Raw genomic sequence first — 27,938 nt, 5'->3', positions numbered from 1 at the left:
TGTTTACTTTAGGTACAGAAACATCCAAAAACACCATGATTCCACCATTAAAAAGGCATACGGCATAGCTGCTGCTGCCCAACTCTGAGCGACTAGATTTAAAGCCTAGGCTAGCCAGACTTCCACTGCACTTCTGCCAACTGCGTCCTGAAAAAAATGGTTTTTTGGGAAGGTAGTAACACTGAACAGCACAGAATTCACACCAAAATGATAAAACGACTGTCACTTGTCTGTGGCACTTAATAGATGAAAGGAAACATCTGGAGGACTGAGACTCATCCTTGGCAAGGAAAGGGTTAATAATCGAATATGAATGTTCATATAGAACTGTCTTTGAATATAAAATGAATGCTGAACAGTTTCTTTAGTTCTTAGACAAGAGCGCAATGAGCAAAGGACATACAATAAGGTAAACAGAACTGAATAAGTGTCCAATGTATCATCAACACATGCCAATTTGACTACGAGAGATACCTGGTGATAAATTGCACAATTTCTGAATGAGAACAATGAAAAAGAACAATCTATTACCTGATACTGCAAAATCAACAATGATAACACACTGCTTGCTGGATACATAGGGCCTGATTAGGGCTGTGTGGTGCAACATTCGAGTGTGTATATAAGTGTGTGATGAGCTCAATCATGCATGTGTTCAGGAAAATTTGTTAAAAACGTAGTGAAAGATACAACCACATAAAAGTACATTTTTGCCAGCCAACAAATCCACTAACAAATTTTGATCTGGTGCCAATTCTGTGTGAGCAAGAAGACTTCCATGACCAACCCAATAACACAAAAACATAAACACTCCCATTGTTCAGCGCCATAAGAAAATTTATGCAAATAATGATTGACATGCCGAATTTGATGCACGTATCATGTCCTCTCAATGCTTTCCACAGGCAGGTACAATATGACACTTAAAGAAAAGCATTTGTAAACATACTAAGAAAGGATGAAGTTGTTAATTAGGTGGGACAGGCTGAGATTCCACATAAATGCTGCTTTACCGAATCTGTGCCAGTGCAGCAGCTCGTCTGTCCGTGTTTTGGAAAAGTGCCCTGATCAGCCGCTTCAATTCATCAGGCATAAAGCATGCCGCCAGGGGGCCCCTACCATCAGCCCATCGGTCCATGACTTCTCTCAAATTAAAGCGAAGGAGGTTTTTAAGCTCGCAGAATTTCCTCCACGAGGCCACATAGTCAGAGGCAAGAATTCTTCCATCCGATGAGCAGGCAGGAATGTCAAATATGTTAACAGCTTGGTCAACAACCTTCTCAAACACATGAGCTAGTTCTTCTGAAAGTGTGGATGCAATGTCTTCCATGCCAACCACACTTTTGACAACATGCTCAAGCACTGAGTTGAGGAGGCTGCCCACAGTTTCTAAGTAGCTTGTCATTGGCAAGACATCTAGCCAGACTCTCTTGAGCTGCTCTATGTGGAACAAGCAACGCCGCAGAGCTGCGTCGAGGCCCTGGTTATTTTCTGATATTGACACTTCATTCAAAAAATCCAAGAGGTGCTTTCGTTGACTGTCAACCTGCTGGCAAAGGGCAACCCTTCCAATCCAACGGATCCTCGATGCCACATCCACAAGTGTAGTACGTCCATGAAACCGCACACCTAAGCAGAGTAGTTCATGGGCCAAGTAGAGGCAGTTGTTGTGATGTATTGCTGTCTGCACTGGGATGGTCTCGATGGCGTGCTGGTGGTGTACAGGAGCGACGCAGCAGTAAAGTTCACAAATGTGGCGTACAGTACCCACCTGCCAGGCTTGCTCAGTGGAGCTACCATCAGAACTGTCTTTGGCTCCATCTACCATTGTCTTCAGCAAGGCGACCAGCTCTTCCACGAATTTGCTCACTTGGCACCTCGGGAATTTGAATGGACTCCCATATAAACAGTGTTCTAGTGATGACATCTGCTTCCTGCTTAATGGTGGCTCTCCAACCATGACGGTGTCGTGCAGCTCCCGTTTCATAATAGCTCTTGCTTGCAGAAGGATGATCTGGCTCTGCTTGCTAATGCACAGGGCCTCAAGGTTAGAGACAAGGTTGGAAAATCCAGTCTTCTCAGACGAAAGGAAGTTCGTTACAACTAACTGGTTGTGGAAATCAAGCAGGGCACTGGCCGGATAGCTGTCCAGACGGCTGCCGTCGCTGGGTACGGCAGGTTCGAGGCAGCACGTGGCAACCGTGTCGGAAAACTCGGTACCGATCACGCTGCCCATAACCTTAATCAAGTCTACGCCGATAACGTCGTGCGCTCGCAAACGGTTTGTGAGGAAAGTAAAGAGCGTTGACAAATTCGCGAGTACGTCCTTCACGTGCGGCGCTTTCGACTCGTTAAACTCGACGCGAAACGTCGAGGAATCCAGCGACGTGACGATGACGGACTCGTACTTGACCATCGGTGTGACGATGTCAGCCAGTAGCGAGCGGCCGAATCGGGACATTTTCTCGCGGAGCTGTCCTTGCCTCTGAACAGCTTCCACAAGCCTGGCGAAAGCTTCCGCCTCTTCCTTCTCAACTGTGGCAACCGTAAGCTCAGTCACATGAGGCGTCCGGCCCACTTTCCAGATTATGTAACGCTTCCAAACCTCTGACAGCTTGTAGATGAGCCGTTCACAACGAATAACGTGTTCCGTGTGCAGCGCGTCGACGAGCTGCATCTCAGGGCGGTCGCCTTCGAGCTCGCTCACGACGCTACCGACTTCCTCCAAAAGCTGTGAACAGGCCAGGAGATCTTCCGACACGAACTGCGCCTCCGCCTCTTCCAGCAGTTCGTGAAGGCGCGCATAGCGACGTATCTGCGACGACTGCTGCTCGATGGTAGCCAATTCGCGAGACAGCACCTCGAACTCGGTCGTGGACTGCACTAGCCGCGGCTTGACGTGGTCCTCGATATTTTTAAATACCTCTTCCACATCTTCGACAGCTGCCTTTAGGCATCGCATCAAATGCTCGGCGTCTCGGTAGTACGGTAAGAACATGTCATACTTGGAAACCAGCTCTTTCTGCATGTCTGTCTTCAAGTCGTCGATCTTGCGAGACAGTCGGGACACTGCAGCCTTAAGGTTACCTTTTTCTAAGGGCTCCTTAGGCTGTAGGACTTCCGCAACGAGCGACATGATAGCTAAAAACACCGACGATCGAAAGTCAAGGAAGCCGTCGCGGCAGGTTTGACTCAATGTCACACCACACTATCTTCCGCGCGTTCACCGGTCATATAAATTACCACTATCATGGTAGCGTCACCATTCGCTACCATACGTAGTTTGCTCATACGGCTCATACCTCCATCATTTCTTTCTCTATGCCTCCATACAGAGAGAACCGAGAGAAATATGCCTTCATAGCAGTTCTTCCATATTTTTTTTTCTGTTCCTCTTCAACGCTACGCTTATTTCGTGTTTAGAAATTGATTATACAGTGTCACTTTACTTAATCCACTGTCATTTATTTAATTTTACTGATGATGAAAACCACTAACTCCGAGAGAGAGAGAGAGAGAGAAAAAACAAGAGGTAAAAGGCAGAAACAGAGAGTCAAGCTTCAAAATCGCTGTGCACGACCCCTTTCGATCGCGATCGAGCCCAATCTGGATCGAAAATGCACTATGCAAAACGTTGGATTATGAAGCCCACTGGCCCACTGCTCAGGCTTAAGTACAGCAAACAAAATAGATTTTCATATTGTTATTAAATTACACTGGACACCGACAATATACCATGTCGTATATCTCCTTCTTCCGTTTAACTTATACAAATATTCCCTATCGTAGAAGTGTGCAGTCATTTGGTCATACCATATGGTCATCGTAGACTGAACAAACTTCCGAAAAATATTTTTTTTGTGCCGCTGTAACTTTATGTCAATCGGCAAAATGTATTGGCCTGCATAGAGTTTTCGTTCCACGAAGCTTCTTCGTGACGGTCTTTGCAGACCGTGGTTGCAGCGTTGCAGTGCAAGTGGCACGGAATTAAGAAGGAACTAAAAGTAAAGAGGATAAGGCAATCGGAACGTTGCTGGCGGCATCTGGCAGCAGCGTCCTGCGTTTTGACCAACTACGCTACAACGTTCTTAGACATACTTAAGTTTCGCAGCTCCCTATGCGAGCCCATTGGCCGACGTGGCCGAAACGGGTGTCACTGAAACTACCGGCGCTGCAGTCGCGTCTTTCGTCATGCGCCGCGCGTCGTCTGCTCTTGCTGCGATGCGTCGTTTGCACCAACAGGCCTGTAGGCGCTTATCCGTCGGTAATTGTAGTTTAGATACGCAGTATAAGTTTTGTGACAAACCTGCCGGGAGTAAGTAACGGGGACTTCACGGTGTCTGTGCACTATCGGCGCTGCAGTGACATATCTCTCACGCAGCGCGCATCGTCTACTCCTACGATGTCATCTCTGCGGTGGGTCGTTTTCCCCAACTGGCCTGTGCCGTTCGCTCTTCGACGACTGTGTTTTGGCTGCCCGAACAGTATTTTATGCCAAGGATCTTTGAATGACATGTCTAGCTAGTCTTTAGAAGCTGCAACTACACCGCAAATTAGAGGTCGTGCACTTCGATTCCGCTTTTAAACCAATTTTTTTTCCCTATAAAAGCGCCACGGTGCTCCCTTCAGCGGGGGCTTTGTTTTTTGCTGCTTATTCTTAATATGTGTATTCATTAAAGACGGCGAGCGCCTGTGCAGACGTAGGGACGTTAACGCATCTCGCCCAGCAATCGCTTGAGACAACGTACGCTGTGGTGAATTGATCCACCCCAGTCAACGCTTCTTCGCCTAATAAATTTAATTGACACATGAATTTTTTATAGTTGTCCGCGGATATTATGGGACGTGCAAATGAGTTGGAAGTGATCTGTGAGCAGTGACAAGGACGAAGCTAAATACTATGAACATATTTATGTCAAAGTTTAATTCATTTTCTTTTTGGCGAACAAAACAAACAACAAACACTGTGGCACTTTTTACTTACTTTGTGCACAAAAAAAGTAATTTTGAGCTACTTTTGCTCAAAGCAATTTCGCCCTCTTTCTGGCTGCTTGCACCTGCTATGTCAGCGAGTTATCGACGCCAATCAGCACAGGTTATATATGAAATAACCTACTAGCTCACCTGTCCATATTTGTGCTTCAGCAAATGGTTGCGTACACACTTCAGGGCATGTGGCACATCAAACTGGAAATAAAGGTACGCGCGCTCAGGCAGGCATGTATGTGGAATCTTGTGAGAAGGTGAGGTTACGCTGCCGCTGATTCCCATCTGCTGCCACATCGAGCGATTGTTCGCAGCTCCATCACTGACTACGGCGATCACCACAGCACCACGTTTATGCAATTGCATTATTTCTTTCAACACCAGCTCTGCTAAAATCCTGCCAGGCGCAGCAGCTATCGTGGCAAAGCTGCAGCTCTCCAGAAGTGGTACGAACATCAGCACAAGCGCACGATCTGCAAGTTGGTCAGTTCCTTCATTTGAAATACCATCGTAGTCCACAAAACCATCAAGTTTGGAGGTTGACTTGATGAAATTGTTGAAATTGTAGGCCAGGCGTAACTTAATTTCAACCAAAATCAGTGTGCCGAATTTCTTCCCATCTGCTCTGTTGCCAGCTGTTTTCCAATAGCTTCGCCCGTGTGCTGAGATTTAGGTGCACGTTAAAGAACCCCAGGTGGTGGAAATTTCCGGAGTCCTCCACTACGGCGTGCCTCATAATCAGAAAGTGGTTTTGGCACGTCAAACCCCATAATCTAATTTTTTCTAATAGCTTAATTCCATACAGAGAGGATTGAAATCATGCATACTTGCATGGTATTCCTTTCAGAATTTGTGTGACACGGCTCATGGAGGGCAAGGGCAGCATATTTATGTCAGATAGAAGCTTATATGCTCGAGGGCTCGCTAATATCCTCAGCATTAAACAATTAAGAAGCCAGTCCGCATTGTACCGCGCGCCACACGGAGACTTTGCTTTCAACTGTTTAAACGATGTCATAAATGCAAGAAAGTTCGGCCAACGCTTCCTCGATTCTGTTATCGGACATTTCAGAAAGCCTTCTTCAGAGCCAAGATTTCATTCCTTTGCTTTTCATGCGCAGCAGCTGGCCTAGGCAGCCTCTTCTTCGCAATGCGTAGCTTCTGATATTGCTTGAGCGTTGCGCTCGGAGCCTTAATGCTCAGTCGAAGTTTCCTCTGTAGACGGAGACAACGCGCGCAGACTAGTTGCTTTGGAAGTACATTGCACTGCTTGTGGTGCATATTATCTGATGTCACCGTGTCACGCTGGCCTGCTTTCACGCCCGCACACATGTATGTATGTATGTATGTATGTATGTATGTATGTATGTATGTATGTATGTATGTATGTATGTATGTATGTATGTATGTATGTATGTATGTATGTATGTATGTATGTATGTATGTATGTATGTATGTATGTATGTATGTATGTATGTATGTATGTATGTATGTATGTATGTATGTATGTATGTATGTATGTATGTATGCTTTATTTCCACAAAAACTAAATACAGCTTTGCAGGGGTAAAGTGGGGAAAAAAGCTGCTCGTAGCAGCTTGACTAGCCCCAAATACCCTTCAAAATACAAGCTCTCTGTTCAAGCTCTCTACTTCTCACAGGATTCTTTCCACACTTGCAATGCTAGTCGCAGCTCGAAATAGCTTCCTGTGAATTTTGCTGTAGCCGTTTATGCAGCAAGTACCATCCTCTTCAAGCACAACAGTTTTCATTACTCGCAGATGCCTGGCTACCAGTTGCCTCTATATAAAATATTCCGCATCGCTTAATTCTGTGTTGTGTCGTCCTCAACAATTTCGAACTTCCAGAGCGCAGAAGGCAGTGTCGCGTTCGTGAACTCGTTGAGCACCAAGTGTATAGCGCATATTTCTCAAGTTCCTTCTTCCAAGCCAAACAGCAGGTTAGTTGAAGCGCTGTCACTACAAGCTTCGCCCGATGTACTTGCCGGCACTTGCGCTCGTTCTTTTGGTGGACGTCGCTTTCGCTTCACATTTTTGGCTTTGAGATATGCTCAGGCAGCCCAGAAAAGAGCCGAAGAAGTGGGCCAGGAACAAGCATCCATTTCCCGCGAGCAATCAATACTTCTTTGTTACCCACAACATGCTTGTATAGTGTTTCAAAATGTCGTCGTCCTCAAAGTGGAGTTCACACACTTTTGATTTGTATGTTAGGCGTTTGTCTTTTCGGTGTAGCATGCGTTCCCAACTTTTAAACTCTCCAGCGTCTCGCGGCGTTGCGAAAAAATGGTGACCAGCGGCATCATGTCTTAGGCCGCTGGTGCAGCCGGGGGCAAAACAGCACGGCATAGGGAACTTCTTGCTGTCATGAGACGCGGAAACGCTTCTTCAAGAAGCTTTTCAAGAGAGCAAATCACGACACATCACACAACACCTACAAAACGGAGAAGGATAACGGCAGACGACGCAGCGCAACCAACATGAAACCAGAAGTGAAAGCAGAAGTCATGTTTCAAGTTCATTACCAGAAACGCATTTACAATACCTAGCTCAGATATGACAAATTTTCACGAAGAGGCTCAAGATTAAGAACTGTGAAATAACAACTTCTCAAAACTGAAACCGGAAATCTACCAGAAATGGAGCAACTTCTATCAAAAACGAAACAAAAAACTGACGAAAGACGCGATCGCAGCGTCGCTAGTTCGCGTGACCACCACTTCGGCCATCTCCCGAGCGGAGCTGTGAAACTGAAGTATGTCTAAGAACGTTGCTACGCTACGCCACTTTCCCCTCCCATTGCAATAGAGACTAGAGACACCGAGACACATAGACATCGCCATCGTTTTGAGGACGTCTTTTTATTGTTCGTATGTGCTAGTTCCAAGTTCGCTACGTACTGCATATATCTCGCCGGGTACAGAACATGTGTAAGTTATTAGCCTTATGAGCCCCAAGCCTTGCAACGTGCACATTCTACAAAATGCTGTGTCTGCCGATCGCGCTTTGCAGGTCGTTGACAGATATATTTTACCTTGATAAATAAAACCTTGTTTCTGCGTTGCGTTTAACATCGCGCACTTAACACGCATCTTACCAGTTCTTTCAAAAGGGCAGAAAGTAACCCTTAAGTACTGGCTTACATTAAAACGTAAATAAATCCCTAAGAACGCTGGTTTCTCTTTATAAGTGTGGTCCAAAGCTGCTATGTAAATTACACAGCGACAACGCCTGAGTCAATCGCAGCCCACAATGCATGGTTAGCTATGAGTCTGCGTGATATATATTGCTTTCGACGGCAAAGTGACCCATCTACTGCAGAAAAACATTTAGTTTATGATTGTGAGTTGCTTAGATTGTCGATGTCAAAATTGCAGCGAACTCGGCGGGGTCGGACATGGAACCTGGCAGCGAAGACGAAGGTCCTTGCAACGTCGCCAGTCCGGTGAGCGTCGATGATGCGCATTAACCAGCAGATTGTGATGTACTATGATCGTACGCAAATGACAGCGCATCATACTGTGATGCGCTCAGGTCAATCAAGGCGCCTAGCCAGAGCTGTGAAACTACGGTTTCCTGTACTTTGACTTTCCTAACAGCTGTTGGTATAGAATGCTCCGTTGCGAAAGTTAGATTTCCGTGCTACTTGTTGTTCATGTTGCTCTGAATCAAGAAATCAAAGTCGCGCCAAACCTTTTATTTATTTCTTTATTATCTGCGTTAGCCCCTGACTGCGCGAATTTTAATTTCCTTTTGAAAAATTTATAGAAGCGTTTGCTTAGGCCAGACATGCGCAAACCAACCTCGCTTTCATAATGAACAGCTTGATTGCAAATTTATGATAAAAAAATTGTCGTGTATCCGTATATGATACAGCATGCAGTTACGGGCATATTTTTTAACCATGCAGAAAGACATTTGAATTGCAGAAAACTTGCAAAAATTTCAGAGCCATTGAAAGAAAACTTGATACATTACTTGAAGAGATTGAGTGTATTGATGATAAATGGGATTTTTCTAGTGCATGGACCAGGGATGGCAAAGAGCATGTTTCTCATACCTCCAGCTAGTACAAGTTTTACTAAAATTTGATGACGTCATCCTTGATTGACTGATACATACCTTCAGTATCTAGGCTAGGTCATTTATGTAACGGTTTTACGCTAATTTGTACTTTGCGTAGTCTTTAGTAGTTCGGTGCAAGCCGAAAGAAAGCATTCTTCCTCCTATTTCAAAATATTTTGTTGCTTCTAGTGTTATTAGCTCCTGGAACATGGCAGGCCCCATGCTATCGTTATCGTAAACGCTGCTGTCATGTTCATTTTGTTACCTATTCTGCATCAATAATGGTTCTAAGGAAAAGGGTATAGCTTGTGAACACAGACTTTGCTGCCTAATTAATACTTTTTCGACAAAACATCTCTACTGCCCTGCACAATACCGCATAACCGCATGCTGTACCACGTATGATACAGCAAATAATGCTTGCCTCAAAAAACTGCTCAAATTTATTTCTCTATCGAAACATAACGGAAGGCAAATAAGGGGTAAATAAACACCCTGATAATTCTTGTGTGCCGGTTTCAATGTACAAATTTTGGAAATAATGTGTGCATTTAACTTTTTGCACATTGCAAGACGAGCTGCCACCATACATTTCTTAAAGGCAAAATAACTCAAACATTATTTCCAGTGCTAAAGTCTCTATATATTTCATTACTAGAGAGGACATAAATTCAGGTTGAATATGTAGGATTTATTTTCTTGTTGATTCTGTTCTGCTAGAAGAAGCTTTTCTATACGTATCATGTATGACACACCATGCGGTGATGGCTTAGAAGTGGTCGGCCTTCCCCATTGTAAATTCTGGGAGTAAAGGTAACTTCTGGCGCATAGAAATGAAAAAGTAATTTTGTTGGCAGAGAGATCTTGTTGGCATTATAGCATGTAAACCTGCGAGTTAATTATGCATATAGTACCCCAGTCACACGGGATACTTTCGATCCTGATTGGGCTTAATTGCAATTGAATGTGGCCCGTGTGACTGGAGTATTGTTTAGTGCAGTTGTAGTGCTAGGCTTGAGGTTGCAGGTTCAATCCTGGCCGCGGTTTACATTTACGTTAGTGGTCAAAATTAATATCGTGTCTCATACTATGGCGTGCCTCATAACTCTGTTGTGGTTTTGGCACTTAAAACCCCAGAATTTAATTCCCTTCTGTGATTACTGACAAGCAAGCATAAAACAAGAAAGATGAGTCTTCTAAAATGCAGACTACATTATATGACTTTTTATGGTATTAACTAGCTGTTGCGTCATGAAGACAAGAGCAAAAATAAGATAATATCTCCAACGAGCATATAGTTGTAAATTTTCCAGTACACAGGAATAAAGTGCTTATCATGCCTTGAGTACTCTGGATGATAGTCAGGGATTGTCTGCATATTTTTTTTTCATTTACTTGCGCAGTGACAAACATGCATAAAATCAGCATATTCTACTCATGATATGCTGCAGTATTTGAACATTTTGAATGATCACGTGTAGTAGTGCACCGACGGAGTTTTGTTACAAAGGTTGCTCCAAAATCAGCACTAACAACCACTAAGTGGTACTAACCATTAAGTTCCTTGATTGCGACGCAAGCTGTGGAAGGGGGCCAATTGCTGCCGAGAAGGTCGATCCCGTTTGGCCTCGATTGCGATTGAAAATGCACCGTGTGGCACCTGTACTAAATAAACTATTGACATTATAACAATAATAATTTGTTTTATTTTCATTTATTTCTTTTCATTTTTTTTTCTACCTTTCTGAGAAGTTTGTGAAGAACCTACTTTATTGTGTTCTGATGGAACCGTCCAGTGAAGTCTCTGCATGTTGCTCTGGTTGAAATGAGGCTATAATATTAGGCGCTCAATTTTAGCTGCAGCACTATCCTGTAAATGGCCCAGCTTCAGTGTACCAGACATGAGCATGGCTGCACCAAGTGTACACTGTAAAAAAGCGGACATTCGATCTTTAAATGCTGCATTTTATGAAATGCCATGTATTGTGCTTCATCCCCAGGTTGTCGGAATGAAATGTTTTTCATTCTGGTTTTAGTTTCGTTCCGTTGAAAACAGTTCCGTGTTAGTTCTGCTCCGGGACGAAAAAAAAAAATATATATATATATATATATGTACCCGTTCATAACGGTTTTGCTTCGCATGCAAATATTTTTGAAGCAAAGTAACCATAAAAACATTTTTTTTTCTCAGTAAGTGAATTATGAATTCTGTGATCATGCTCAGGGCCTTGACTCAAGGCACTGAGTCAGTCAATGTGAAGTCAGTGCGAGACTGCTCTTCCCATAAAACAAACTTAAACAATAAAGCTTTCGTAACGAGGCGTTATACCCTTAGACAATGAAACAATAAGCTCTTCAGCGCGCAAGCCCTGGGTTTTGCTACGATGCCGGTCTGCTGGTGCACCGAGCGGCAGGCTTAGATTAGTGGCGCGCTCGACCGGCTATTGCTGGCACTACCTCTGCCTGAGATAGGTGCCTATGCAGACCCCAGAGATATGCGCTAATTCTGACATTGCCTGACGTCAGTTGTTTCGAATTGCCAACTTTCTGCTTGAACTGAAAACCAATAAAAAATATTTCGGTTTCACTGTGAAACAAAATAATAAATAACATTTCGGTTGTGTTTTCATTTCGGTCAAAAATATTATATTTTTTAGTTTTTGTTTTCGTTCCATTCCGACACACTGTGTGTGTCTACTTGCACCGTCAAAAAAGTATACCTGGAGATATACCTGCCAATTAGTTTAGATGCATGATGACAAGAAGCACTTTTGGTGTCTAAATGTTTGTGGTTCGCTGGATTATATCTTCAAGGTCTACTAGCAGAAAACTTCTGCCTTGTTTTTGTTCCTTTATTACATAGCTCTCGGCATAGTAATGTTATCGAGCCTCAATTGTTCGGGTGTGCAACATATAATAATTTTACCTTTTAATGTGACCAGTTCAAATGACGCGCCAAGTACAGTGCGATTTCGTACATGAAATTGGTGACTATGCAGGTTACCAAAACATGATGCGGTGATCTTGTGGTACCAGACACCATTGACGCATACACACACTGTGCTAGTGTTGCCAATAGCTGAATTTATTCAGATGGGAATAGAAGGGAGAGCAGGCTTGCCTGCATTTCCATTGGAAGAATGGCAATTTGGCAGCTTTTGGCGACAAGGTCATTGTATAGCCTTCAACCACTGCGCTGGGCTGTTGATTGGCATGCTGTCGAGTGGTTTGCAATACGGGACTATGACCTCGCTTTTGGTGACGCGAATAGTCTCCTTTTTTCATATCGAAAGTCACACTGCGCTTGGCATGCTTTTGAATGAGTTGCATAGAATGTGCTGTAATTTGTGGTGCTTTCGAGGGATCGAGGCTTCATTCTGTAATTATGGAGTTAACAGTTACTTTAGACAAAAAAAAATTGTTTGAAGACGTCTTTCAAAGGGAAAACTAAGAAAGACTTTTCTTTACAGTGCCATTTTACAATGCATCCCATGTCCGCTCACCCACTCACTTTCTTTTGTTGTTTGTTTTTGAACTTCAGTCTCCCGTGGCATCACCTGATTCAAACAACAACAGCGAGAGTGGGCAAAGCCCAGCAGGCTCTGAAAATGAGGATGGGAGTGGTCAGGAGAGTGGTCAAGAAGACAACAACAACGATGAGGTGGCCAGGGACTCCGGTAGTGAAGGGCAGGGGGATGGTGCAGGGAGTGGGTCGGACAATGAAAAGAACAGTGATGCAGAAGTGCAGAGTTCTCCAAGCTCTCCTGCTCGCGAGAATGACAGTGCCACTGGGGACCGGTCAGCAGGAGAAGAAGAAAATGGTGAGCTTTAGTTGAGCTAGAACATCAGTGAAGACAGCATGTCCTGTGTTGTAACGAAAAGCCAATGTTTTCTTTTCGTTTTTCTTCTTTTTGTGGGCTTTGCGCAGTATGTAATGTGAAGAGTGCAAATGAAGTACAGATAGAATGCACATGCTACATATGACAGTTATTCATACCTGCACATTGCTGTTCACGACTGTTATAAACGTTTTTGAAACTTTGAGCATTGAACCATTGAACCAAGCTAGACACAGAGGTTCAATCCTATTTTGGTGCTGGAAGCAGTGCATATCATGTTTGGCTGCTCCGTTCGCCTGCCTTATATGCAAGTACCGAAAGAGATGGTAAAGAGTAACACAAAGTTCATTTCATCTGGTGAAGTAGTTTCTCAGCATCTATTCTGCAGAAGAAAGTTGCTGAAAGTAGAGAAAATGAAGGGCAAAAGCTTTCCTTCTTGAATTTTACATTTTAACTGCATCGCCAGTACATTGGTATGAAATCACAGGTTTTTGCATGTTCGGGCTGTTTTTGTTTAGAGAGTGTTTTTTGAAACTCGTTAGATTGAATATGAATTTACTAGGATGCACTTCAATTTCGGTTTATTGATTAAATATGTTTTGGTCTTGGATAGGTAGTGATAAGATTTTGTCCTAATAATCTGGTAAGGGAGATTCAAGCCTGTTTCTCATTCCTTTTTTTTGGCTTACCAAAAAACTGCTCACAGTAAGCATGATGTTTCTGGTATTGCTGAAGTGCAATTTACCAGATCTATCTTAGCTCAGAATTTATATGTAAGGTTTCTTTAAACTATGGGTTGGTAATGTAATTCCTGTGGCTTACGTGCGAAAACCACGATCTGATTATGAAGCATACCGTAGTGGGGGACTCCGGAAATTTGGACCGCCTGGGTTCTTTAATGTGCACCTAAATCTAAGTACACGGGTGCTTTCACATTTTGCCCCCATTGACGTGTGGACACCGGGGCCGGGATTCGATCCCGTGACCTCGTGCTTAGCGGCGCAACACCATAGCCGCTAAGCAACCATGGCAGGTTATGTGTCGGTAGGTAGAGGAAAACTTTAGAACTCTTCTGTGTTGATTCTAGTGTTTTTACCTTAGTGGGAGAAGTGGAATGTTCACTGCTGGTTTAGAGCCCTCAAGTACAGTACAGTACAGGCTGCTGGCATCACTGTCTAGTATGCAGTATGCACATTGACATGTGGTGAGGCCAACTGCAAGTTATAAAGTATGCCTATTATTTTGGATGAATTGTGTAGCTGGTGTTGTAAAAGTTGGTATTTTTACAGGGAGAATCTATATAGAGAGGATATATTTACAAGGGACGACACACAACTCTGCAGCAATGGTAGGGCTAGCGCATGCACACTAGATAGCCACACCGTTGTTGTCATCATCATCCAAGCACCGACCACAGCATTGCAGCCTGTGACACTACCCGCTAGTGGCAGAAGCACCGTCCCGGTGCAATTAGGACTTGGGTCTACAGTGGTCCTGTTTAAAGCACGACACATGGACTGCGTCGCTCATGATTGTTGCATATCCTAGCTTAGGATTTAGCGGAGTGATCTCATAGGTCACATTAGTGACTTTGTGTATGACGTGGTAAGGGCCAACATAACATGAGAGAAGTTTTTCGCATAGGCCAATGCGACATGATGCCAACCACAACAAGACGAACGATCCTGGAGGAGAGTTCACCTCCTGGTGTCGGTAATCATAAATACATTTTTGATTAACCTGTGAAGCCAAGAAGCGATCAAGGGCAACCTGGCGGGCGATGTCAGCATGGACAAGAGCATCACAAGCATAGGCAGTGGATGCATCTGCGTGAGAATGGAGTACGGTGTCCATAGGCACTGGTGGGTCGTAGCCAAACCGTAGATAAAAAGTTGAGTAGCTGGCTGTGTCGTGAGGGGAAGAGTTGTAGGCGACGATTACAAGAAGCAGGTTGCTGACCCAGTTCCGGTGGTCCTGACACATACTGTACATAGCAACTATATCTGTGAGGGCACAGTTGCGGCGTTCAGTAAGCCCGTTTGTCAGTGGATCGTACACTGCGGTGAACATGGGATTGGTTGAGCAGAAACGAAGAATGTTGTCAACTACCTTAGAAAGGAAGCTGTGGCCATGGTCCATGATTAACTGACGAGGGGCACTATGCTGCAGGATGACATCGTGAGGAACTAAATCGGTTACATCGGTAGCACAGCTGGTGGGAAGTGCTCATGTCACAGTGCACCTCGTTGCATAGTCAGTAGCAACCGCAACCAATCTATTGTCTGTGGTAGACACGGGGAAAGGCCGTAGAAGATGTCCCACCCTTGAAAATTGGTTTATCAGGGATGTCAAGGGGCTTAAGGCTGCAAACAGGCAGAAGGGTAGGTGTCTTGTGTCATGAATCAGAGTCGCGCAGTGTCCTGCAAATAGATCACATTCGCAAGCATTATTGTTGGGTCGCACTTGTCATAGTTGCTGACACACTCATAAATAGCCAGCCACTCATTGACATCCATGTCGCTTGTGCCGTTGAATGTCCCGGGATCACGAGGGTGCAAGAGAGTGACCGATGACGGGCCTTGTTCCCACTGGGTCTCTTCGCCTGTCATTGTGGTGGCAGCAACATGCCATCCGCTGCGAAGATCCAGTTGCCGACCTTGGACCTCCACACCTCCACCAAAGATGCTATGATGGGAATCTGTATACAGAGGATATATTTACAAGGGAAGGCACACAATGCTGCAGCAATGGTAGGGCTAGCGTAAGCATGCCAGATGGCCACACTGTTGTCAACTCCCCGTGATGTTGCTTTGATCACTGTTCACCATTTGTCTATAAATTTAACTGCTTAGGAGTTGCTGGATTTGTAAGGAAAGGTCTTTGTTCTTTACTATACATGCAACATCTGGTAGTTGTGATTAATGTGCTGCTCTGTATTAGTCCTTTCTGGTTCATAGTTCATTATAATATATTCTCATCCATTCCCAACTTCTAGTCTATTACATACACTACAAAACACTGAACTTTCATCACAGTAACGTAAGTTTTTCTAGATACTTTGATACGTACGTAAACATGTAGTTTTATGTTAAAACATCTGACCTTTGATGTGTTTAGCCTTAAATCCAGCAGGGTCAACATAGGTTCGCTGATGGCGTTTGTCACACAGTTTATTACAGCCTGCATTTTCTGTGGTATGTTGCAGCATGTGTGTTGCCATGTAGTATGTTCAAAGAAAGTATGTTTAAGGGTCCTGGCAAATGCCGCCCCTCTGCAGCACAATTGCTGCTCTGTTGTCGCTTTTGTCTTGACATTGGCTCGAGTTTTGGACTGAATCTGGTACAACATATGCAATGCCTACAGTACTTAACTAGTCATATGCAATTCTGTTGGGTCCTTTTTTTTTTTTTCTTTTCTTCTTTTTACTAATGTATCTGTAGATGAGCTCACTTCTGCTCAAGCAAGTCTGTCAGTAACAGCTGTCATCTTTGCTGATGCTCTTGCGGGTGTCTTTGTGCAAGTGTTTACAGGGAAGATTATAGAGAACTAAAACACAGGCAAGTATGGACAGGAGCATTTTGAAAGCCCATTGAAGGAAATTCACTGTTTCTCAAAAACACTGTCTAGCATTTTTATGATGTTCTGATGTTGCTTGCATGGCAGTAGTGAATTTTCTAATAGTCTATGTAGAGCTTGTTGTGCAGAGCGTGTCACACCTGGTGTTTTATGGACCAACTGTTGGCTTGAAATTTGTTGTTTTTGTTTTCAAAACAAGGAGAAGACGGCCGGGAAAGCAGGCAGAGCTCAACTTCTGGTGCAAGCGGGGAGCAAGGTATAGCAGAGCAGGTACAGTCAGACAGTGGGCAGCAGCAAGATGATGATGAGGCGCCATCGTGCCATGACAGCCCGCCTGCAAGCCCAAGCCCTTCAAACACTGCTGCTGAAGAGAGAAGTAGTGCCCCATCATCCCCTGTGAGGCAAGGCTCATCAGTGCACTATTTAATTCTTTATTCCTGGTACCTTCCTGGAGAACAGGGCATTATGAGAAAAAGTTGTTAGGACAGCTACACATCCCCTCTTCACTAGAAGAAAGAGAAACCAAACAATGGACAATTGAAGGAAACATTCAAAGCATTGCCTCTCTTAAACTCTTTCACACCTGAATGGTGTGCAGGTGCAAGACAGTTGGAAAACGAGACTTCCTGCATGTGTGCGTCTCATGTTGCTCCCCACCTGCTGGTCAGTGTGTTGAAGTAACACTTCTCCACAAGCCAGTCACTAACTTTTTTCATGTCCAGTTGCTGCAGAACACTTGTCATGTATGCCCATGCAAGTCACAGCCACGCTTGAACATACTTGTGCTGTCATTTACGAGTAGATCAAGTGCACAGCAGGTCACTGTGTTGGCTTTTTAACACGTGAGCAACACTATATTTAGGTGTGGGAACGAGAACTATGCAAGAGAGATGGCATGCCACAAACAAATGAAATCAATGTTTTCAGATGCGCTGTACAGACTAGTGTAGATATGTTGGGCATTTTAATAAAAGGGCCCTGAAACATTTTTTGAACATAGTAAGAAAACCTTGCAGATCTGTTAACGAAGCTCCTCTGAAAATGTGAGCCAAATATTAAAGCTGCTCATGGGTCTGGTAACATTGCTTGTGTTGAATAATTAGAAAAAAATTTCCGGCAGGAGATTAATGAGGCGACAAAATGATTATGTCATTCTATGATTAGGTAGAAAAGTGTTTCAGGTCCCCATTAGAAATCAAAATTTCATTAATTACTGCTAGCTAGTTTACTAGGTGTTATAAACATTAAGCTGCTGGTAAATTGAACCCTCTGCTTATGCGATGTAAGGAAGTACATGATATGCTGAGTATTGCTACACACAGCCACATTACTGAAGGCTCTACCATGTTTGACGAGACACTTGATGTGTACCACATACCGTGAACAATGGTAAAGTAGTTTTTTTTTTCTTCCTCATAATGCCTGCAGCAAATAATCGCCTTGTGCATGTGTTTCGACCTTTTGATTCCATTCCCTTTATGAGAAAGTGCAATGTGACTGACTGCACACTAAATAAATATTTAATTGCTTTGTAATTATGAGGACTTGCTAGAATATGCACAAGGGGATCATCCTACCACCTTGACTTTCTTTCAGTATGGTTGGTAACACCTTTCATTTCATTTCATTTTTATATCCTTTACGACCCCCTGTGGGAGTTTTACATAAGGGGTGGGGTTAACTGAGAAAGCAAAACATTTTTTTTCATGATGATAAATGGGATGTAATTCTGTCTAGGAAGGTTGATGGACAGGTGATGGCTGCAATTTCATGGGGAAGGTCGTTCCAGTCGCTTGCTGTTCGGAGGAAAAATGACTTGGAAAACGTAGTCGTACGGGGACGTTGGCATGAAACTTTCAGCGGATGACCAGTGACCTTGCAATAAAATGATGTTACTTTAACGCTGATCCCCAGTTAACCGTAATTTGTTTCTGTAGGAAATAAGCATTGTGTTAAAGCTTTTCTCAGATCCACATTGTGGCTTTGAAGTTTGGATTCCTGCTACTTTAGTTTTTCTCTTTGAACTTTTTGCTGCAAGCTTGCATTAATGAAGGAGGAAAATTGTCGTCTACCCAGATTGTAGCAAGAAGCTACAAAGGAAACTCGGGGATTCCTGAGAAGTCTGAATCGATGACATTTCTTCCCTTTGAATATTTCTCCACCTTGTGGGCTTTTGCAAAACTGAGTTGCCGTATGCGTTGTCTCTGGGCTTCGAGTTGTCAATTCATTGGTTCTAGAGCTGCGATCTGCTAGCCTCTTGGATAGCTCAGATAGTAGAGTCTCGGAAAGACGTTGGCCCTGAGTTTGATTTTCAGAACAAGGTGAATTTTCCTTTAACTGCGAAAATTTTCCAAGAAATCTGTGTGGGTTTCCTTTTAGCTTCTTGCTACAGACTGCATGGATGACAATTTTTTCCTTTCATGAACCTTTCTCCACCTTGCAAGCTTCCACAGAACTGATTGATTTCCCAAACTTCTGTTAAATATGCAGGAGGAATTCTGATGATGAGAAAGACTCTGACCAGGAGGATGCAAATGAAGCAGGATCAGACAAGGAGGAAGATGAAGATGACAAGGAAGACTCCGACAGGGATGAGGACAAGGATGACAGTGACAATGAGTAAGTGCATTGGGATAATATGCGAGTAGGTGATTATTGTGATTATGTAAAGTGCATGTCACATGCTGTTGGCGTTCACTTGCATCTTATCCCTTTATCGCCTGAAAATGTTTTGGCTGAAGAAAAAACATTTGAATTTTGTATTCATGGTGAATCATAATTACTGCACATATCATGATAACTTGCATTTGCCACAAGAAATTGTGAACTCATTTTGTGTTATTGATGATGACATTATTCATAGCAACAGAGAACAGGCTGGCAGCATTCAGGACCTAAGAATGGCCCACAGCACTGTCCTAACTTGTATATGGCTGTTGCTATCTACTTAGGGAATTTCTGCTCTGTTATTGTTATTGATATTGTTATTAACATTGTAATATAGTTGCTGACCGATGTTTTGGAGCTGCTCGATTATTCAGACTTCCTCACAGCATTGACGCACTCCCCGTAAAGTGAATGGGTAATGTTGACAGAAAGTTTGGACCCTGTATAGTGTCTAGCTCAATTGTTCAGACATGATACAAGCCTGCGAGGTTGCAAAGATGGTGTTCGTGAACAAAGTGGGTGGCATCCACGTTGTCACCCACAACCCATCCTTTTGTTGGTAAGCTGCTTTTCTTTATTTTTTTGGAGGGGGGGAAGGAGGGGATTTTCGAGTGCCTTGCGGCCATTACAATAGATCTGCATCGAATAGATCTGTCCAAACATACTAGGCAGGGTTGGGCCTTGTGACCATTACAAAAATTTGCTGCTAGCCGGTAGGATCATAGCCAGCAAGCTGTCTCGGGAAGATTGGCGTGAATATGTTTGTATGAGTGGCTCATTGGTGACCAGACCTCAGATCATGCACACAGGTTAGACTGATGACCTTACTAGAAGTGGCCTGTGACTCTGTGTAGGCGACCAGCTGGCAACTACCACAAGCATGCCAACTAGTTCGTTTGTCGCTTATTGGATGGAACAGTAAGCTTGCTTGTAGGCAGAAAGCTCCAAGCTGAATTCGTACAAAGCCGCCTAAACTGTCAGCATTACGGTGTCAAGGTTTCATGTGACATCTGTACAGAGCAGCATTGCAATGACATGTGATGCACATGTGATGAGCTAATGTGAGCTGTCCATGGCATTGAGCAAAAGTCAAACACGGAGCAAAAGTCTGCAATGAAATTTTCGGACTGTTGGTACAATAAAAATGACCAAATTGAATTTTCTCCTGAAACCTGTTTCTTCATAGAGTTTTGCAGTCCCATCAGTGCTTGCGAAGTAACTTTGCTACAGTATCTTATTTTTCTAAACAGCATGGAAACAGGGTTTAAGTACAGTGATGCCTGTGTGCCGATTTGCAGGTCAAAGGTTGGAGAGCTGATTGCAAATATCTTTGGCGACAGTGATGATGAATCTGAATTTGAGGTGAGTTGGTTACATTTGGATTGGCTTTGGCAACTGCCATTTGCTTCAAACCATTTTTGTTTTCTCCCTTGCCAGAGGGTGAGCTTCACTGCCAATACAGACTTTCTCTGTTTGTCTTGACTAACATCCGCAAGCAACATTTCTTTCCCGCCTTCTTCCATACGGTAGTCGAGGGGCTGCATCACATTTATGACACAAGTCTCCCCACTCCTTTTTTTTCTTCCTTTTCTCGCTATGTGGTAGTGTTGCAGGTGATTGCAGGTGATTGCAGTAGTGTTGCAGGTGATTTACCGATGTCACATGCCATGATCGATGACATTTCAGGCAGTGCCTCTTACGTAGAGGCTATTGGGCATGCGACTTCGATTTTCTGGCTAGAAGTGGGGCTCCCTCAAGAGGAAAGGCGCGGGGCTTCTCTTTGAAATTTCAACCATTTTCATGCCATGCTTGTCTGTGTGCAATGCCAAAACCTGGTGAGGAGCCCTTCAAAGACCAGGGGCGGTATTCTGTAAGTGTCCACCTATCGGACATGTCTACTTCATCTGCTGTTGAAGTTATTATTGGCTGGGGTGGGCTGTGCATGCACAGCAGCCAGTCGCCACAGCCAATCAGCACTTTAGCAGCAGACGAAACGAACATGTTTACTAGGTTAGGATGGATAGTTGGGCGTGTTGGTTAAGCATGATTTCTGAAGTGAAGGCGCTAAAAAGCGCCTTCACTTCAGAGAAAATGTTTACTAGGTTACAGAATATATCTCAGAATACAGAATGTCTCCCCTGCTGTCTTGTCAGTCGGGAATCTTTGAATTTGATGTGCGTTTTCTTAAGGAAACAGTGCTGGCACAGCCTCTCCCGAGCATATGAGATAGTAGAGTGTTTTAGTTGAGCATCTTTACGGTATGCTCCACTCCGAGTTGCCCCGCTAAGCCACAGCAGAGCGGCGGGTGATTTTCATGTTTTAGTTATACGTTTAGCATAGCGGAGCAGTCCTTTCATAGTTTCAGCGCCTACTTGCCAAATTCAGGGTAATGAAAGAAGATAAAAACACCCATTGATCACTTTTATAAAGTAAAACGAATATATAGAACTCATTTGTCCATGAAGTATCTAGACCTCCACTTGTAATGCGTTACCAGCCCATTTTATCCAGTGGAAAATAAAGCGCTGTCTTGGGGAACACTACGTAATAGCCAGTGAGCTTGTTTTTGCATCCAATCCAATCCTTTCTGGTGCCAGCGCTAGCCAACACGCTGTGCAGCACGCTCCGCTCGGGCAGCTTGTAAGCAGACCGTGTTTGTTGCTCCGCTAGCCCGCTTGCGGCTAAGCAGAAGGCGCATGCGCATTCACACTTCCGCATTGCTCAGCTGCTGAGCGGAGTGTAAAAACGCCAATCTAAAACACTCTAGTGCTTGCTATGCTGTGAAATGCCAAGGACATTAATGAACTTTGTTTATGTACTTGAGGATAACTTCTTGGGCGAATTGGTGTTTACTTGTTGCTTTTTAGTGCAACAAACTCGAAAAAAAGAAAACAGTGAGAGGCAAAAGGAAAGATGAGCACTACACTTACAACTGTTTATTCCGAAAAACAGAGCATCCCATATATACACAAATATACACATGCGCAAACGCATAAGACAAGCAAAGAACGTCAGTCAGCCAAAGGCATTGTTGTCAATTTTTATATGCTTAGCAATCTGAATTCCGAATCATAAAGCGTAACAGAAGTTTGACTCACGCAAGTTAGACCAGTGGTATGGATATGGAAGGCCTCTAACAATTCATGTGCGGTTTTGTTTTTGCTTCTGCCTAGGATCCTGATATTAAAGAACAGTGGTTTGCAATCGGGGCAAGACCTGCAATGTGCAGATGGGTGCACAGTCATAGCTTTCTTTAAAGTATTTACGTGCTCTCTCATTCGGTCATTGACGCAACACCCAGTTTTCCCAATGTAGCACTTGCCACAGCTGAGCGGAATCAAGTTAACTACTCCAGTGGAGAATGCCTGTAACGCTTAACGTGCTACACCCGTTCGTAGTGCCACCTGTGATTTTGGGCCAGAGACGGGCCAGAGACTGGCCAGCTTGTTCGAGGTGGAGAAGACCACAGGTACTTCGTACCTGTTCGCCACTTTCTTGAGGTTGTGGCTAACCCTGTGAAGCTACGGGGGACCACTTGCCTTTCCTCCTGGACTTTTTGGGGGGCTCTTTCTTTAAAAGTACCGAAGAGTGTGCTGGAGTTTTTAGATTTAAATATGACATTTTTAAAACACAACATGTTTGTTGGTACTACTCACCACGTGCTAAAATATAGCTGTTGCTATACTATTCCGCCCACTTGAAAATAGTAAAACGAGAGATTGCAACAACCTGCCTGGGGTCTGCACTTAAAAAAGTGTGTGTTTATAGGATCAAGACAAGTTTAGACAATCAGATTGCGCGGCTTTTAAAAGCCGCCTACCCTCGCCCGGTGCTGACGTCAGTGGGGGAAACTTTGCTCCAGAAGCTGAAAGGCAACAAAAAGCCCAAAGAGGGCGATGTAGTCGAGTGTAGTGCTAGAAAAAGTGGCACAAGTGGTCCTGTAAGGTTCACAAGGTCAGCCACAACTTCAAGAAAGTGGCGAACAGGTATGGAGTACCTGTGGTCTTCTCCACCCTGAACAATCTGGCCCGTCTCTGCCCCCGAATCACGGGTGGCACTACGAACGGGTGTACAGTACAGCATGTTAAGCATTAGGTGCATTGCTCCACTGGAGTGGTTTACTTGATTCCACTCAACTGTGGCAAGCGCTACATTGGGCAAACTGGGTGTTGCATCAGCTACCGAATGACAGAGCATGCAAATATTTTAAAGAAAGATATGACAGCAGACCCATCTGTACATTGCAGGTCTTGTCCCGACTGCGAACCACTGTTCTTTAATGTTAGGATCCTAGGCAAAAGCAAAAACAAAACCACACATGAACTGTTCGAGTCCTTCCATATCCATACAATTCGTCTAGCTTGCGTGAGTCAAACTTCTGTTACGCTTTATGATTCGGAATTCAGATTGCTAAGCATATAAAAATTGATAACGATGCCTTCGGCTGACTGACTTCCTTTGCTTGTCTTATGCGTTCGTGCGTGTGTATATTTGTGTATATATGAGATGCTCTGTTTTTCGGAAAAAACAGTTGTAAGCGTAGCACTTTCCTTTCATTTCCTTTTGCCTCTCGCTGTTTTCTTTTTTTCGAGCTTATTGTGCTGAATAGCAACATGTTTTTTCTCTGTAGTAGCACTGTTACAAGCGTGATACGTATGAAGCAGAGCTTTTGTGACTAAGTTTTTTCTTTTGAACCTGTGCTCAGGGATTTGGAAAAGAAGACCTCGTTAGCACAAAAAAGAAGAAGGACAAAGCAAAGAAAGGAAGGAAGGGTATGCTTTTATTGTTATTGTACCATGTGTTGCGGATTTGGACAATGTGATGAGCATTGTGCATAGCAGCAAATTTTTGTGAAAGAAGAAAGCACAATGGCCTTTACTTGTGTGCACTACTTTTGTGGAACTGATTGCTACAAATTCGGCATTGCTTCTTGGTCAAGTTAGTTACCTGAGAGCGAAGAGATGTTGACATACAGTTGACTTCCATTAATTCGACCCTGATGGGACCAACGAAATTGATCAGATTGTTCAACTGGTCGAATTGAGATGATGTGTGATGCGTTGTCTGCTAAGCTCCGCTGAGACAGACGCTGCCACTAAAGGTGTCGCTATCGGGATCACTATAGGGGTTAGGCACATGTGTGCTGACTGGTCAAATTCGAATTGTCCAGCAAAGGTCAATTTTAGGATCGAAATAACAAAAGTTTGTGCCCATAGAAATGCACCGGCACCGGCCAGGAACTTGGGCTGGATCGAATTAACCACAGTCGAATTAAAAGAAGCCTGCAGTATCTGCGTAGAAGTCTGTAAAATGTTAAGCCATCTAAGTTAAGTGCCTGTTGTTCAACATCAGTAAAATATCAATTATCCAGTGGCATTATGCTGATGCACAAAAGTGACACAGCTCGTTGTTGAGTTCTTACAATGGCACTTGGTACCTGAAACCAAAGGTGATGTTGTGATATTGCAGGGTACCAGAATACGAAGCTTGTTGGCTCCTAAGCTTTAGGCAAAGGCCACTTGGTGTTGTCTTTCATTCTTTCATGCTTTTCCTGGGGCCTGCGAATTCGGCAAATAATTCGTAATTTACGTCACATCAGCTTTTGTTAAACGTACCTTTTCTGTCATAAAAGCATTAGCTCTGGAGCTGCTATGTAAGTATAAAAGGGAATAGAGGAATTCTTTCACTCTGCATCCACTGACCTATATTTCACGAGATTTGTTGTATTTAACAGAAAAAGGCTAAGATCTATCAACTTTTGGGGGCAGATGTTTTATTTAGATCTTACTCTTACAAAAATTGCCAGAAATCTGAAAACTTCTAACAAATGATGCATAACATCCACAATTCTGTGAACTCAATCTTAGTACATTTAATATGGACAAAATTGATATCCGCTTGCATTAGTATACCAGTAATTTGTGAGTAAAATCTTCTTGTAACTTGTGCCAACATACAATGATTTAATGTAGGATGTACACTGGTACATTATATTTGGTCACTTTAGGTGATGTAGCAGACACAGTTGACAGAGTTGTAATATCTGTTTTCAATGCAAAGTTTCTTATTTCATCTTAACAATTTTTGGCAATGTCTGTTAGAAATTTGAAGCTCTAAATCAAGATTCTGCTTCCAACAGTCAGTAGGATTTAGATTTCTCTCCTAAAGAGCCCAAAATAATCTCTGGTATTTTGAGCACATTTCAAAGATGTGTATTACATACAGAAAGCCAAGACGACCATCTTTGTGCTATGCATTACCACAAATTAAAAAGACAATCCTGTGTTCCTCGTCAGTGTTCCTGGTCTGTCATTCACATGTCATGACTCAAGCAGGATGAGAGCATCGTTGTGACAGGAGCAAGCTGTGTGTTTTGAGAAGTTGGGGCTCTCCCATTGTGCACTGCTAATCCTTTTATGAAGCTTTCATTCACTAGTCGGCATTGTGCAAAGGGTGACCAGAGACAACAATGGAGGATCCGCTTTTTCTGCCATGTTTGCTTTGCCAAATATGTCATTGAGTAGGCGGTGTTCAATTTGCGGTGTTCAAGGAGAGTGCATGTGAACAATTAGAAAGCGAGATATTTGCGCAATTGTGCCCCTGGTTGGCTAATGTGAGCTGTAGCTTTGCTGCACTGCACAAAGTTTGTGAATAGTGTGTGGCAAGGACAAGAAAGCACCTGTGGAGATGGTGGATGGTAGCAAAGGCGAGTGAGAAACTGCAGCAGCCTTGTCCATCGAATGCCTGTAACTTTGCTATTACGGCACCATTGTAAAAAATTATTGTGGATGTTTGCTGATTGCAAACAGCCACAATAATAACAAATGCTGCCACTATAACATCAAATTTTCTATCTCAGATGTTTAGAGGCCCCCTAAATGAAACAGGTTTCATCCACGTCGATTCAGCAGTTATTTCTGAGTTTCACTTGTATTTGAATGGGAACAGTTGGTCTTTAACTTATGGTTTCTTCTTGAGCACTGATATTCAGATAAAAGGGACCACTAGACAGTGCCTTAAAAAAAAAAAAAAAGAACCTTCTATCTTTCCTGTGGAGTGCAGTGCTGTCTGACAGCGAGGAGGAGGATGACCATGAAGACAAGGAGGAAGAGAAGGTGGCCAACTCTGATGAGGACGAGGAGAAAGACATGGAGCTGTCAGTCGAGCCAGAGGACCACGAGGCAGACGAAAGTGAGCAGCCAGCACCGGTTGCAGTTAGCCAAGCTGTGCCAGATGTGTCCAGCTCTGATGATGAACTCGAGCCTGACAGCCGTCGATCGCGGTGTGTAGTACTTCTGTTCCCAGTCTTCAGTCTTCTAGCTCAGGCATGTGGATTTACTGTGTATCTGAGTGTCTGTTCAGTTGCACTGCAGGCGATAACGTGCAAAAAAAGTAACCGTCTGCATGTTAAAAAAAAAAAATTGCAAGGAATCTTCCATCTTTACACTTATCAACAGAAAAATTGCATTGGGAAATCTGTTCTAGTGGGAAGGAATAGCACAGTTACCTCACGAATATAAAGACATTATCTTAAGAAAATATTATCTTGTTTGTACGTTACAGCAGCCTTTGATAGACTGAAAATTATAGCTGATAGAATGCCTTTACTGTTGCTAACTGAGGGTAATCCACTTTGTGCAATAAGTTTGTTAACTGGTCTATGCCTAATGCTAATAGGAATTAATAAAAAAAAATAATGTTGTAGGGCACTGCTATTCTTCGCATACTGGATTTGTTGATGATAGGTGTCGGTTGAGGGGTCTTAAATAATTGCTGCATACTTCAACTTAAAAAGCATACTGTGTAAGATGATGCTTCTTCCGTATATAATTTACGAACGCATGGTTGCCTTTATTTTTTCAGTTGTTTTACAGTTACATCTGACAAATTCTGGCACATTGCTGGTCTTCAGTCATCGGTGACCCTTTTTCTGATGGTCGGTGGTGACAAAGATGCATGAAGCCACCAAAATATTGAGAGAATATCTGGAGCTATGATTACTGTGTAAAAGATTGGCTCTTTTATTTCATTGGTCTTGAATGATACATCTAAATACAGCCAAACTTAATACAGCAATCACAAATATAATGAATTATCGAATATAACAAAGCAAATCTGTCTTTTTTTGCCTGGATATCAGCATGTAATGAATGTATGCTTGCATTGGCATGGGTTATAGCAAATGTATTCTTGTGTTGGTTGGATGGAAGTTTGTTATGTCAAGGTTTGACTGTATATTTCGTCTATCTTATGCGCACCTGTCAGAGCCAGTTTATGTGTTTACGGTCTAAAATACATCATGTGACTTTTGTGTTGTTGCCTTTTTGTTGTTTCAGAAATTCTGATTTCATGTCAGACTTCGATATTATGATGGCCAAGAAGAAAGAAGAAAACTCCAAGCGGAGAAAACGGAAAGATGTTGACATCATTAGTGACACTGATGACATCATAGTTGAAATAATTAAGGAAATGAAGGCTGCAGCAGAGGTTAGTGTGTGCCACCTGTTCTTGTAATGGGAGTTCAAAAACAATTCTTGCTAGCTTTGTAACATCTGCCAGTGCTTCAATATCTGGGTTGGTTCATTAAGCAGGAAACTGATTAGAGTATATAATATAGTACTACTACTGTCAATGTGTATTTCAATTTACATTTCTATGATTTCTTCATAACAGAGAAAGTGGTACTAATATAAAGACAATTGACGGCATTGCTTAGGGATTTGTTTTGTTCGCAGAAGCTAAAGAGCTTAAAACTAGTATGTTTGTCTCGCAGCTTCTGCTATGCACT

At 43.2% G+C, this 27,938-nt stretch overlaps 2 protein-coding genes across 2 annotated transcripts in view; one reads left to right on the top strand and one right to left on the bottom strand.

Annotated features, from left to right (window-relative positions):
- Positions 1 to 816: 816 nt before the first annotated feature.
- LOC135915034 (centromere/kinetochore protein zw10 homolog) lies at positions 817 to 3,328 on the bottom strand. Its single transcript, XM_065448004.1, has one exon. The coding sequence runs from the start codon at positions 3,134 to 3,136 to the stop codon at positions 1,010 to 1,012; it is 2,127 nt and encodes a 708-aa protein (XP_065304076.1). The 5' UTR covers positions 3,137 to 3,328; the 3' UTR covers positions 817 to 1,009.
- A 4,451-nt stretch (positions 3,329 to 7,779) lies between these two features.
- The window catches only part of LOC135915035 (protein IWS1 homolog), a 35,053-nt gene continuing 14,894 nt past the window's right edge, over positions 7,780 to 27,938 (top strand). Inside the window, exons 1-9 of the mRNA XM_065448005.1 lie at positions 7,780 to 7,933; positions 8,381 to 8,448; positions 12,610 to 12,889; positions 16,683 to 16,884; positions 18,974 to 19,102; positions 20,449 to 20,512; positions 23,856 to 23,922; positions 26,213 to 26,432; positions 27,487 to 27,637. Of these exons, the coding sequence (XP_065304077.1) occupies positions 7,930 to 7,933; positions 8,381 to 8,448; positions 12,610 to 12,889; positions 16,683 to 16,884; positions 18,974 to 19,102; positions 20,449 to 20,512; positions 23,856 to 23,922; positions 26,213 to 26,432; positions 27,487 to 27,637 (1,185 nt within the window). The 5' untranslated portion in view covers positions 7,780 to 7,929. The remainder of the gene's footprint in view (positions 7,934 to 8,380; positions 8,449 to 12,609; positions 12,890 to 16,682; positions 16,885 to 18,973; positions 19,103 to 20,448; positions 20,513 to 23,855; positions 23,923 to 26,212; positions 26,433 to 27,486; positions 27,638 to 27,938) is intronic.

Source organism: Dermacentor albipictus, chromosome 1 (genome assembly GCF_038994185.2).
Source record: "Dermacentor albipictus isolate Rhodes 1998 colony chromosome 1, USDA_Dalb.pri_finalv2, whole genome shotgun sequence".
In the NCBI taxonomy this organism is placed as follows: Eukaryota; Metazoa; Arthropoda; class Arachnida; order Ixodida; family Ixodidae; genus Dermacentor; species Dermacentor albipictus.
The sequence above is the reverse complement of the archived record's forward strand: the minus strand, read 5'-3'. Positions and strand labels throughout refer to the sequence as shown.